The sequence below is a fragment of the Heteronotia binoei genome, chromosome 4, assembly GCF_032191835.1.
Source record: "Heteronotia binoei isolate CCM8104 ecotype False Entrance Well chromosome 4, APGP_CSIRO_Hbin_v1, whole genome shotgun sequence".
NCBI classification, from domain to species: domain Eukaryota; kingdom Metazoa; phylum Chordata; class Lepidosauria; order Squamata; family Gekkonidae; genus Heteronotia; species Heteronotia binoei.
The window spans coordinates 39287095-39301388 of NC_083226.1; the positions used below are offsets into that span (position 1 = coordinate 39287095).

The 14294-nt window shown below is 43.0% G+C and overlaps 1 protein-coding gene across 1 annotated transcript in view; it reads left to right on the forward strand.

The window, feature by feature from the left end:
• The first annotated feature begins 1868 nt into the window (after positions 1–1868).
• Positions 1869–14294, forward strand: part of SUSD1 (sushi domain containing 1) — an 80142-nt gene continuing 67716 nt past the window's right edge. Inside the window, exons 1-4 of the mRNA XM_060237144.1 lie at positions 1869–2020; positions 9423–9554; positions 11763–11918; positions 14031–14183. Coding sequence (XP_060093127.1) covers positions 1909–2020; positions 9423–9554; positions 11763–11918; positions 14031–14183 — 553 coding nt within the window. The 5' untranslated portion in view covers positions 1869–1908. The remainder of the gene's footprint in view (positions 2021–9422; positions 9555–11762; positions 11919–14030; positions 14184–14294) is intronic.

Genomic DNA, 14294 nt, shown 5'->3' on the forward strand with positions numbered 1-14294 from the left:
ATATGAAAATATGACATCTGAAACAAGGCAAATATGCAAATAGTATGCCAAAATTGCTATGCTTCCTCTTCTTCTCCAGTTTGTTATGACAAATGCTACAATTATATTCTATTTATTACTGACAAAAACCTAGTTGGAAAGATCTGGGAGATGCCTTTTTAAAAATAACAAATAGCACACGCATTTGCTTTAGTTTCTTCAGGTTTTTGCACCTTTCAGGGTTTCTTTTCCATGACTGAGAAAGGAACTTGACTACACAGACCACCCTAATCTAGGACTTTAACCACCACACCACACTTGAACTAGAACTCAAAGATATATTTGTTGGGTAGTCACTGACATGGCCTCTCACTCTTTGCCCCCACTCATCCCATCTGGAATATGGGGGGAATGGTGCTAGATCTACCTTGGGGTGGTGTTGTAAGGATTTTTAAGATTAGCCGAATGGCTGATTCACACTTTAAAAAGTCCTCATATCTGCCACCCAGCCACCATGATGATTTTTGATAACGGTTATCTGGGACTGCACCATTTTTCTGGAACTGAAATGTTCCTATAGGCTATAAGACCATCTGTTTTGCCCCATTATGGAAGATTTTTTAAAAGAGAGAGTATCAAGAAAAACATTCTTAGGCAGGTTATTTATTTTCTGTACTGAAATGTGCCAAGAAGTGCTGAGCCACCCCTCCCCTGCATACTGCCCAGCACCAAGGGAACATCCTTCCCACGTCCCTCTAGTCCTACAGCTGATAGCTTTCTGCAAGAATTTCTGGTGTTTGTGGGGGAGCAAAGAGTGAGAGGTGTATGAGAGTTATCATGCGACTGTGCCAAAGCATGTTCACAGTTGCAAAAGATCAGGGCATTGCTGCTCTCCCCCACCCTCTTCTGCTGCTTATCCAGATAATGGCAATTATTGCTGCTCCTAGAGTTGCCCACCTCCAGGTGGGCACTGGAGATCTTCCAGAATCACAACGGATCTCCAAACAAGAGATCAGTTCCCCTGGCTGAAATGGCTACTTTGGAGGGTGGATTCTATGGCATTATATCCACTGAGGTCCGGTCCCTCCCCTCCCCAAACATTGCCCTCCCCTGGCTCCACTCCTAAATCTCCATAAATTTCACAAACAGGGGCTGGTAACTCTGTAAATATCCTATATAAATACAAGGTCCATCCTGAGAGTGAACAGTGCGATCCTATGCAAATTTAATCTCAATTGGCTTCGACTAGAGTAACTGCATTTGCTTGCCCTGTAAGCAACTGGTTCAGCATTTTTTTATTGCATTAATTTTTGATTTGCATAAAAAAATTTTTTAAAAGCCCACAGTGGCCAACAGTGCTCACTGTTTAGAAGCTCAGGAAAGAAAACTGCAGGGAGTGAAAAACGCACACAGCAGGCGAGAAGGCTCTTCTGAGCTGTAGGGGGTTGCCAACATTTCAATCTAAACAAAGTTTGAGTCCAGGGGCACCTTTTTAAGACCAACAAAGGTCTAATCTGCGTATAAACTTGCACGCGACAGCTCATACTTTGAAACTTTTACTGGTCTTAAAAAGGTGCCACTGGACTCAAACTTTATTCTGCTGCTTCAGGCCAGCACGGCTACCCACCTGATTCTATCTGTTGCCATCTGCTGGGATTGCAGCGTACAATAAGGCCACTTCCTACGTTAAAACGGGGCTGAAAATTGCCTGCGGCGCGGCCCCTCGAAAGACGAAGCCGCCCCTCAAGGCGGGCAAACACAAGAAAGAGGATCGGAAAGAGAAGCGGTTTACCGAGTAGCAAAGGCGTGGCTGTCGCGCGCCCCTCCCGCCTGGTCCCACAGATAGCGGGATCTCTTGGGGGCGGGAAAGGTGGGTGCTAGCCTGGGGCCAGCCTCAAACCTCAAGCTCGTAGCAGCGCGGGAACCGCCATGAGCCTGCTGTCTCGCCGACGGCGCTCTCCTTTTCTGTTTTTAGTTTTGCTGCTGCTCTTGCTGGCGTCCCCTTTACTCTCCCAGGCGCCAGAGGAAGATAAGAAGTGGGGTAAGTGCCAACCTAGAGAGGCCACTTCGCAGCAAGGAAGAATTTCGTGAGGTTCGATCCGCAATAATTCATCACTTGGATTGCCGTTGCCTTGGGAAATATCCATCTGAGAATGATTTCCTTGAGCGCAAAGTGCAGGAACTTGTGGATGCGGTCAGGATTGGACGTTGGTTGCTATATTTTTGCCCTGTGGTAAACATTTGCAAATGAGTTTTTCCGTCTGCACAAGACAGTCTAGCACAGGAGTGGGCAAACTTGCTTAACATAAGAGCCAGGTAGAATAAAGTCAGATGTTTGAGAGCCGCCAGATATAAATGTCAGATGTTTGAGAGGAATGGAGGGAGGAAAATAAATGGAGGAGGGAGGGAGAGGTGGAAAGAAAGTAACTTTAAATGCATCCCCCAAGCCACTAGCTGGCTTGGCTTGGGAAAGTGATTTAAAGAGATAAATGCCTTCTCCCATCTGGCTGAGACACACAATATGTGTGAAAGAGCTACATGTGACTCCTGAGCCACAGTATGACTACCCCTGGTCTAGCAGTTGGGATGATTGCTTTAGTGTGAGGCCAATACCATATCCAACATTCAGTCCTGGAAATCATTTAATACCAGCATTTAGCCCTGAAGTGGATGAGATATAATAATGTTGGTGGATGAAGATGGAATACTAGTGTCTCTAGGCCCGTACAGAGTGCCTGCACATAACACTGTGTACACCCAGCCCACAGCATGCATCTGGTATAACTAATGTAGGGAGCTCCAAGCCTGTGTTTTGGCTCCACCTCAGGAATGGACAGGAAGGAAACTCTGGGCCAGCTGGGACCTTGCAGCATAACCTGTGGTTGTTGTGCAGGTGAACCAGAGAAGCTCCTTGGAAAAAGAAGTGGCAACCTTGAGACATTTTCTCCTTACAACTGTTTGAGGTAGGCTAGGTTGACAGGGAATAACTGGTCCAAGGCCACCCAGTAAGTTTCATTGCTAGAAGGCATTTGAAAGTGGGTCTCCTCATTCCATATCCGCCACACCACACTGGCACAATTTTGTTATTTCTAGACCATACCTACCTTATGGAAGATCGAATCCACAACAACTACTCCCTGCAGCTTTATAATGTACTAATATTCTTCAGCAACTTTAAGGCAGCAAGGGAGGCAGATTAGTTTACCTTTTTACTATGTTTTGCTCTGCTTTTAAGGTTGGTTTTTATTTTGTGATATATTGTTCTGAGTAGCAAAAGATAGTTAAGGCATGCTAAGAGGTGACCAAGCTGTGTTGTGTGGCTTTGGATATGTGCCTTATCAGATCTGTCACACAACCGTTTGGTAATGTAGATTTCTCCTTTCCTTTTCCTGTTTTCTCTATGCTAGTCTGTTTTGCAATATAATTCTTCTGCAGCTTTTCCAAGAAGTACACATTTCTGTGTGCAGGTGTCTCCTTCAACATTGTGGTCTTCTGGGAGCATCTCCAGAATCTAAACAACACTATGTTGTTTTATATAAAATCCAGACAATTTGGCACAGAGAATCTGCATGCAAAAGAAGTGTAATTTGGCTATGTTTCAGGAGGGGGACACAACTTTAAATGGCTGAATCAGAGAAAAAATGGCCTTGATATTGCAGCATCATACCTTTGTACCTTATCTTTTTGGCACATGCAGGCCTTTATTATATCCCATTTCTGGTTTAAAACTTTATATTAAAAAATCAGAAATTTCCAGAGACTATATTCATGATCTGGTATCGGATGAAATGTGCATGCACAAGAAAGCTTATATAGAATTAAACTTTGTTGGTTTTAAAGGATCCACTGGGCTCCAACATTGTTCTGTTGCTTCAGACTAACATGGCTGCCCACCTGAATATATACTTTTTGACAATCTGCTGAATATTAATAAAATTATGACACTTCAAAGTTCTTAAATGTCATTTTGTTTTAAAATACTGATAAGTTATATGGTCACGTATGAGCCCCGTGGCGCAGATTAGGAATGTGCAAAAAAATAATAATTCGGAAGTACGCAGATTCGGAAGTATACGGGGGGAAAATACGGAATCCCGTATATTTCTGAATGCCATAGTCGGAATAGCCGCATATACGGTAGATGCGCGGCTATTTCTGAATATATGGCCCCATTATACCCTATGGGCCATTGAAATCAATGGCAACATATGGCATAATTAGAGGCTACTGGGGGGCAGAGGGTTTGAGCGAGAGCCCCAAAAACTGCAGGGAACCCTCAGGGGACTCTCCCCTACAAAACCCCCAAGTCCCAAAAAGTTTGGGCCAGGGGGTCCCTGTCTTTGGGCTCCCCAAAAGGCCCATTGCCAACAATGATGGGGAAAGCCCAATTAGCCACTTCCTCCACTATAATTGCTGTGGGGAAAGTGGCTCTGGCCAGAGGGGAATTTGAGGGAGAGGCCCCAAAACTGCAGGGCAGCTTCAGGGGACTCTCCAGCATGAAACCCCCCTGGCACAAAAAGACTGCACCCATCTGTGGGCACCCCAAAAGGAACACTGCTCCCAATGGTGAGAAAAAAACAATTAGAGCCACTTTCTTACTGTAATTGTCGTGGGAAAAGTGGCTCTGGGGAGCAGGAGGTTTTGAGGAGAGCCCCCCAAACTGCTGTGCAGCTTCAGGGCACTGTCCCACACAAAACCCACTAGGCCAAAAAAAAGAAAAATTGGACCAGGGGGTCCAATTCCTGGGGCACCCAAAGCCAAACCTAACTTCACACCAGAGAATCTCTATAGGACCCAAATGCACTACATCCCTCTATCTACTCTATGAACCCTGCAGGCCTGGAACCAATATAAACCCAGTTGCCAACGTCACTGCCACACAAAACACAATCTCCTCAAGGTCTGCTCTGCATCCCTGGCTGCAGCAAACCCAGATGCCAGCTCTCCAGCCTTGCCTCAAACAACACATGGGGAGAGCTGGACAAGCACAACAAGCATGCTGGCTCTGGGTCTCTCACCCAGGTGCCAGCTTCCCTGCCACAGAACAAACAATCTACAGATGCCAGCTCTCCAGCCCTGCCCCAAACAACACGGGGAGAGCTGGCCAAGCACAACAAGCCTGAATAGTTACAAATAACAAAATTTGTATTAAGCAACAATGTGCTGGGGGAACATGATGCCTTTTATTAGTGAATCATACAAAAAAACCATCAGATGCCTAAGTAGCAGGGCTTTTTTTTGTAGCAGGAGCTTCTTTGCATATTAGGCCACACCTCCATGATGTAGCCAGTCTTCCAAGAGTTTACAGGGCTCTTATTACAGGGCCTATTGTAGCCAGTTTGGTGTAATGGTTAAGTGTATGGATTCTTATCTGAGAGAACTGGGTTTGATTCCCCACTCCTCCACTTGCACCTGCTGGAATGGCCTTGGGTCAGCCATAGCTCGGGCAGAGCTTGTCCTTGAAAGGGCAGCTGCTGTGAGAGTCCTCTCAGCCCCACCCACCTCACAGGGTGTCGGTTGTGGGGGAGGAAGATAAAGGAGATTGTGAGCTGCTCTGAGATTCAGAGTGGAAGGCGGGATATAAATCCAATATCTTCTTCTTCTTCTTCTCTTGGAGGGTTGGCTACTTCAGGGGCGTGTGGCCTAATATGCAAAAGAGTTCCTGCTGAGAAAAAAAAGTCCTGCTAAGTAGCAAATTTTTGAGAAAGTTGCACCTGTCAAAGTTCTGCTTGGCTACATCCTTTGAGCTCACTGTCAAGAAAGACCAAAACAAAATGTAGATACATGGAGCCCAGTTTGTAACTTAGTTTGTCAGATATGTAGACAGAATTTTAAGACATGCCTTAATTTAGAATTTTTGCTGTTTCAGTATACAACTATCTCTCTTTAAAACATTCAAAATATATTAATAAAGGGGTTCTCTTTGCTGACTTCCTCGAATCTCAGAGGTTAATTTGTTATGCCACATATGCATAGTCCAAATTTAAACACTCCTTTGAAGTGCCGGATACTTTTTGTAGGTCAAGATCTTCTTGACATCCTGAAACTTACCCAGGATTTAGTAATCTTCACTTGTTCATGGTGTTCCTATAAGCTTGGTAGTATTATTATTTTTCAGCAAACAGAGATTCTATGTCTTTAAATGTTACATAAATAGATAGAAGTACTGTGGGTGTAGCCTTTTTCTGGCATGGAGATGTGGTGACACTATTTTAAAATTTTGGCCAGCCATGTTCACGTCCCAGGGTCTCTCCCACAGGAAAATGGTGTCATCCCTGTGTCCCCAGTTGTAGAAAAATATTTATCTGCTTCGCAGATTCAATGCTGCTTTGCTGGCTCTGTAGTCAGCAATTCCCCAGATAATAGTCCACATTTCTCCACGGAGGCCTGTTTTGCACTTTGGGAGCCATGGCTGTATTAATCAAAATGCGCACTTCCACTATATTGCATTGTATAGCTTTCTCCTCAGATAAACTAATAATAATATGCAGGGCTTTTTTTTGAGCAGGAATGCAGTTCCGGCTGGCTTGGCACCAGAGGGTGTGGCCTAATATGCAAATTAGCTTCTATTGGGCTTTTTGTATGCTAAACAATGGTGATGCCAGGGGGTGTGGTCTAATATGAAAATGAGTTCCTGCTGGGCTTTTTCTTCAAAAAAAGGCCCTGATAGTATGTGCATTTCTTAAATACATATTTGAACATTTCTTGGTGTTAAAACCCCTCCCCCCATTCCTCTAAAGGGAACAAGTGTCCACTGTGTTTTAAAATTCAGGATTTTGTTCTTAGTTATTACAAGCAAGGGACCCACAAAGACTTACGGAAAGCATTTCATTTTCCTTGTTCCTTTCCCTGAAGGCCACTATAGCCTCCCCCATTTCTTCTTTCTCTCTTTGTTTTCCATCAGCCTACCAACCTTGATCTGCTCCATCTTAAGCTTATTTTTCTTCCCTTCCTGGCAGCATTTCCATAGAAAAGTTTGGCCTAATTATGCAATGCCAATCCTCAATTGGGGGCAGGGGATCCCCTGTTTGGGAGGCCCCTCACAGTTCTGTGAGCCCTAAAAGAAGGTGCCTCACCCTCCATTATTTCCAGTGAAGGGAAGGCATTTAAAAGGAGCACAGTCCTTTAAAATGTGATGGCTAGAACTCCCTTTGGAGTTCAGTAGTGCTTGTCACAACCTTGCTCCTGGCTCCACCCCCAAAGTTCCCAGGTATTTCCTAAGCCAGACCTGGCAACCCTAGATGCCAGGCACTAGACTGGGTTGAGCTGTGTGGTGCCAGCCAGGCTGAGTCCAGTTGTATGGTGGAGAACCTGCAAGGACTAGCAAGAACACTATTAGGATACAGTGTGGTTTCAAGAATTCAAAGCAAATATGTGCTGCTGCTGTAATGTTTATTTTTCTGTGAGAAAACTGGTGCTTGTGGTAAAATGGAAAGGAATTTGATAAGTTATTTATAACATTCATATCTCATTTTTACTGTGACAGTGAAAAGCATCAGTTAATGACAGAGAGATAAAAATAAAACGGTTTTGTCTCCTATGACAGCAAACCACAGAACAAACCTAATTTTTTACTAGTGAAATTAGGGTACAGCCTCTGTAAATTTCTTCTGCACAAATTGTATGGCAGTCTGGTTCTTTTTGTATAGATGACACTCATTATGGCTGGGTTTTCCTGAGAACAGAAAGTTGTCATATCCAGGAAAGTTTCTCTAAGCCTTTTGCCTGCTGTGTGGGTGTTCCATTTATAGGGACTGTGTGTGTGAAAGCACAGAAGAGCATTAGAAATTACATAAAGCTGGAAAAGAAGATAAGCCAGGCTCCCAGGTTTATAGTTGAAGTGTTCCATCTTTTTATGCAGTTTTCATTTTCTGCTTCCAGTCTGAGAGCTCTTCTGTATATAACATTTTTAAGCTGTTTAATGAGGTGTATCTGGCTTATTTTTAATAACTTATTTTAATGTCAACATAACATTTTCTTTTTATGACGTTATTGTTGTTTTTACTTTGTCAGTCTCCTTGAGCAGATATCTGAAAAAGAGGCATATACATTTTCTAAATAAACGAATGAATACAAAATATTGAATCCATTGGTTTTATTCCGCAAAGATTGGGCTTTACAAATTATCTACATCGGGGTGGCCAAACTTACTTAACATTAGAACCACAAAGAATAAATGTCAACTGTATAAGAGCTACAAGACATTAACAAGTATTACACACATGTATTTATTAAAGCTCTTAATATTTTTTTGCACAGGAAGATAAAATACATATGCATGCACTTTACAACACAACCATGCTAGAAGGAGACTTTAAAAAAAAACAAAAGCTGGGAATAGCAGTCCCCATAAGACTAGCATAGAGAAAGGTTAGGGAATTATTTTTGGTACCAATGGGAGAAGGAAACACACATGTACCATATAAATCACTGGCCACCGTTTGCATCATTATGCATCTCTCTTTGTCTTGACACCAAGGTTAGTAAATACAGCTCCTACAAGAGTTATGAAACAAAGGGGGAACCCCTTAATGCCCTCTTTAAGTCTGTCCCTCCTTCCAGTGGCCCCCTCAGCTCTTGCATTCTCTTTTCCCACTCTAGGTTTCTGGGCGACCTCTATGGTGGAGGAGAAGAGCTTGAAAGCCTGCCTATCCCCCTCCTTCCCTGCTTTACACATGGCAGAAATAATCACCTATCTATGGGTCTTGAGAACCTTAAATTCTTTCATGACCTCCAAGAGCCACACAGTATGAGTGAAAGAGTCACAGTTTTGCCACCCCTGATCTACACAAAAGAAATGTGCTAGTTCACCTGTTCACAAGGGCCTATTTGTCACAAGGCTACAGCCTAGAAGAAGAAAAAAAATCCCAGTTCCATCCATTTTACAAAACAAAACCTACCTACCCTATCTGCTTTGTTTTAGAGGCTGTTCTCATTTCTCTAAGCAAGCAGGCAATTTGCTGTACAAGTCTAGATTATCCAGTGATATTTCCTGGGTCATGAACTTTGGTTTATTTTGCTGATCAGGTTTTCCCCCTACCAATCTGGATTTTTTAATAATGCACCAAAGCTCCCTCCCATATGTTAGGCAGTACATTTGTTCTTGAAATCAGGTCTTGGAATTAAAAGACATACCTTAAATTAGGCTCAGCCCAGTCAGAAGTACTTTAAGTGCCCTTAGTATTAATGGGAAAAAATATGGGCATAACAGTGCCATCCTAATCAGAGTTACACCCTTCTAAGCCTATTGACTTAAGTGGTGTTTGAAGGGTATGACACTGTTCAGGATTGCATTGTTTGTGACACATTAAAATTAATATGCTTCAAATATGCTTAACTTTGGTGAGATCAGAGTGTTTGCTGACCAGTGTTAACTAATTTCCAAACTTTAATGTGTAGGATTTTATACTGTATTTGCACTGTATTAAACTGTATTTCTACAGGTGCCACTGGTGATTTCCTTCCCAGTGTGTGTCAGTCTTGCCATGCTGATGCAACATGTCAGCAACAAGATGGCAAACCTGCCTGTATCTGCAATTATGGATTTGTGGGTAATGGAAGGACTCATTGTCAAGGTTAGTGAAAATTTATACGACTGCATGTGCTTAATGACAGTTGACTAAGCTGTACCTACGAAAATAACATTGTAATCCTTGTCGCAAATGATATTGGATGTTTATTATAATAGCTCACAGGCCTGGTACAAGTGTCATGTTACTAAGAGATCAGGAGTGAGCCAAAGGCAGGAGTGATTGCTTAATTCCATTCTCATTGACAGGTACACCATTGCTTGTGAAGACGTGTTTAATTCCTCCATAACTTTGTTGAGCAGACAGCAAAATTGCCTATCCTAACTCTCAGCTTCTTGTTCTGTTCTCTTCTAACCCTCACTTCCTGTCTGTGAAGGGTAGAGAGCTTTTTAAAGTAACTCCTCCTAAAATGGCTAGCGGTATTTATTAGAACATGCATCCCCAAAGGACACTTGGTAATTTTGCGATGGGACAGAACTTGGCCTACCACTCACGGTATGTTGGCTGGTCTTCAAAGACAGTCATGTTAGAGGCTCTCAGTGTACCTTTGTGAACTAAATAAATGATCCTAGTGATGAGCACACGCCATTCACTTACCTTAATTTATGCTTGCTTTTTGCAGTCTTTCCCTGTGAGCAAGTGCTGGGGCAAAAAAATCTGTTTTGTCAAGCATATGTTGAAAGCCTACATAAAAGCCAAACATAAATTTCAGTCCCCTTTGTAAATCTTTAGACAGCTCCTATTGCTGTCCATTGTTCTTGGTTTTTTAAAAAAACAAAAAAACTAAAATTGGTAGTGCTATACAGGCAGCAGGAGCAGTGAAATCTCTGTCTGCTTATCCTTCCTTCTCTTTCTCTCCCTTAATTGGAACAGCAGCCTCATTCCAGTTGCATGCTTTTCGGTACTATATCAGTCAAAATTAGGGTTGTCACCCAGCTGAAAAAGATGCTCCTCAATTAATTGTACTAGTTGCTTGATTAACAATGCAGTCCAAGCACAGCCTCACTTTTCTAAGTCCATTGAAGTCCATAGGCTACAGAAGGGCATAACTCTGTTTAGGATTGTGCTATAATGACTTAATCCGACATAAATTTGTGTAGGGAAAAAAATTGGTTTCGATCTTCTGATTGTGGTCTGCTTTGACGGAAGAGGCATATGCAGCAGTGGAAGGATTCCTTGCACCTGAAATTACTTTAGCCATGGTAGACCTGAATCAGAGGTCCAAAAGCAACGGTTCCAAAGAAAAAGGCGTATTTTCTTTAGTGTTAGAGCAACCATGTGTTGCAACAGACACCAATTTGAATCCAGTATTGCATTTCCACAGACCCCAAGGATTTTCATCTTGGCAGCATAATTCCCCCTTTACCCCAGATCAGGGGCGTTGAACTCATTCGTTATTAGGGCTGTACCTGACATAAATGAGATCTTGTTGGGCCAGGCCATGTTGGATTGACAGGCCAGACCATGTGAGCCAGGCCATGTGTTTTCCTTATTTAAGATTAGATAGCAGAGGTATAAACTTTATAAAGAACACAAACACAATTAAGTACTTTTTAAAAAAAACTTAAAACATGCTTAAACTGTTAGTACTCATTGGTCTTCCACTTGTGTGTGCTTTCTTTGTATTTCTATCATGGGATCCAGGGAACTGGGCAAAGGAAGCTGTGGCTCTTTCCTTCCTTCCCCAGGGAGAGAGGCTTGGCTGAGTAGCTCTCCTGTGTGATTGAGCAAGCCTTGCAAAGCAAGCTGTTATGCAGAAGGAAGCAAGAGATAGGGAGAAGGAAGCAGATGACGGTCAGTTGCTTGGGGGCCTGATAGGAGCCCTCTGAGGGCCTGATTCGGCCTCCGGGTTGCATGTTTGACATCCCTGCCCTAGATGCTCCCCAAAATTCTGAGTATAGCCACCACTGTAGAAGAGGCACGATGTCCTTTATGAGAAAGGTGATGCTGTCCACCTATGATTTTATGAATACATTAATTAAGATTATATATAAAATGCATTGGCTGTTTAATTGGGGGCACCATTTTAACTGATCAGCCGTTTATGATTGAGCCAGAATATTTCTGTGCTGCCTCTTCAGAATCCTGATCTGAAGAATACTGGAAATGTCTAATTGGCAGTTAACTAATGAATCTGGATGTTGCAACCCTAGTCAGAATTCTCTTAAAAATTGTAAGTCATGGTACCTGTTCTTTTTTGCTCCCCCAGCCCCCCCTTTTAATCTAAGTGATATATTTTCAATGTGTTACCAGATAAAGATGAATGCCAGATTGGGACCAGTGAGATATGTGGAGAGCATGCATCATGTCATAATACACATGGAAGTTTTTATTGTGTTTGTCTTGAAGGCTACAAAGCATCTAATAACAACAGTGCATTTATCCCTAATGATGGCACACACTGTATAGGTAAGCAAAGTAACCAGAATATGTTTCTACTCTTTCTTTTGTCATTTCTGTTCCTTTTCAAAAAGGAAATGAAGAGTGCACACCTGGTTTGTTTTTAAACTATCTCTTTATATTTTGTTCTGCATTAGTGATCATGGAGTTCAAAATACCCAGACCTTTTGGGGCCTGTTGATGCTCATGTAGCTGACATTTTCGTGGCATAATAAACTAAAGCAATAGTTAGGAAAAGGCTGAGGTCTTGTTTCCACTTGTGTGTGCATGTATGTGTGTGTGTAAACTGCCACTAACTTTCAGCCAACTTGCACCAATCCCTTAGGGTCTTCAAGTCAAAAGACTAACAGAAGTGGTTTGCCATTGCCTTTCTCTGCATAGCAGAGGCAGCACAGCAGATCCTGGGCCTAGCTTCTTTTGCAGCCTGGATTAAACCAGAATGCATAAGAAGCCAGCCCCAAGCCTAACCAGCAGGAACTGTCTGTTCTCCACTGGCACAGCTGACCCTCAGGCTGTCTTACTGCAGTAGAAGCGCAACAGACAGCAATCTGCTTCAGCCTGTCTGCTGTTTTCTGATCTGCATGGTAATTAATGAATATATCCAGGAGTGTGTGTGTGTGTTTTTCCTAAGAAAACCTGGACACCTTTGGGATGCTGAAATTTATCCAAAAATACTGGTAACATATTTTTCGGGTAGACTTTTGCTTCAAGCAGATCCAAATGTACACCCCTAGTCACTTATGTATATATAGTGTGTTTTGTCCTCTGTTATGTGTCTGCTTTATGTATAGTGATTCCCACACAAAGTACATGTATCTGTTCATGCAGTTTGTGTGAGAGAGACAATGACTTACCCAATACTATTTCCATTTGTGTGTGTGTATGTGTAAAGTGCTACCAGGAGCAGCCCTCAAGCCTGGCGGGCCTCCATGTGCCCAGGGCCTCCATATGTGATTTAAAGACCCAGCTGGCCAGCTGAAGGCCCACTGCTACTCCTGCCACTCCTTCTGCAGGGATTTCAATCATGGGGGGAGGAAGAAGGCAGAGGCCTGGCAGCTGGTTGGGGGCCCTGAGTTGGGGGGCCCAGCCCAGGAGTCAGGGGCAGGGCCCCCCACAGGCCCCCTCATAGCTACGGGCCTGAATTTATGTGAGAGAGACAATGACTTACCCAACACTGGACAGAGAGTTTCTGGTGAAGGTATGTGGTGAATATGAAGCTAAGCCTTTCCAATTCAATTCTGAAATTTTGATTGTGTGGTGGTGTCCCTCCACAACTCCTTTCTGGCTTGCCCTCTGCTTTCAAATCAAGCACAAATGCCTCTGTCCTCAACTTGAATGCTTTCCATGAATTTGTGAAGAAGAAGAGTTGGTCCTAAGGAGTCTCAAATTGGCTTACAATCACCTTCCTTCCCCCTCTCCACAACAGGCACCTTGTGAGGTAGGTGGGGTTGAGAGAATTCTGAGAGTACTGTGACTGGCCCAAGGTCACCAGGCAGGCTTCATGTGGGGTAGTGTGAAGTCAAATCCAGTTCTCCTGGTTACAGTTTGTTGGTCTTAACCATAACACCATGCTAAATTTGTGCTACCCCATCTTTCTGCCCTTATCTCCTGATGTGTTCCTGCATGTGACTTTCACTCCTCTTGTCATTACCATCACCAGTTATCTAAAAGTTTCCTGTTCCCTTTCTCTTTTGCCATCCCTTTTTCATGAAACGCTTATGTGGTGCTATTTTTTTCTTTCCAAAACTCAGCTCTTCTATGGAGTCTTTGGCTTTATCTCCATAGTGCTCACTTCCCAGCAGAAACTGACTGCGTCTGACAGAGGGAGTTTTGACACTCAAAAGCTTATGCCTTGAAATTCCTGTTGGTCTCTTAGGTGCCCCTGGACACAAATCTAACAGCAGACATTAAGTAGCTGTAACTGCATTTGCTCCATGACCTCTTATTCTGACTCTCCCCTCCCTTCTTTGAGGCCTGTCACAATCTGTCAAAATCTAGATTGTAATGTTCTTAGGACAGAGGCCTTCCTATTTGGTATATGACACTCTCTGTACACTGCTGTAACAAGTAATAATAGTAACCAGTGCTCTGTAATTAAATTAATTGTATTGGGCATTGCAGACAGCGATGAATGTGAAGCCTCGGACTTCTGTGGTCTTGGAGGACTGTGTGTGAACACTCTGGGAAGCTATAAGTGCAGATGTGCTGAAGGATATAGGACAAAAAATGGAGCTGAAACATTCCATCCACTTACAGATAGAACCTCATGCGAAGGTGAGAGATTGTAGCCTCGAATAAGTAGCTCTCTTGCCTTTTTACTAACAGCTATCAGAAGAATAATTCAAGACCCTTCTACCCATCTATGAGTAATAAACTTACTCCTGG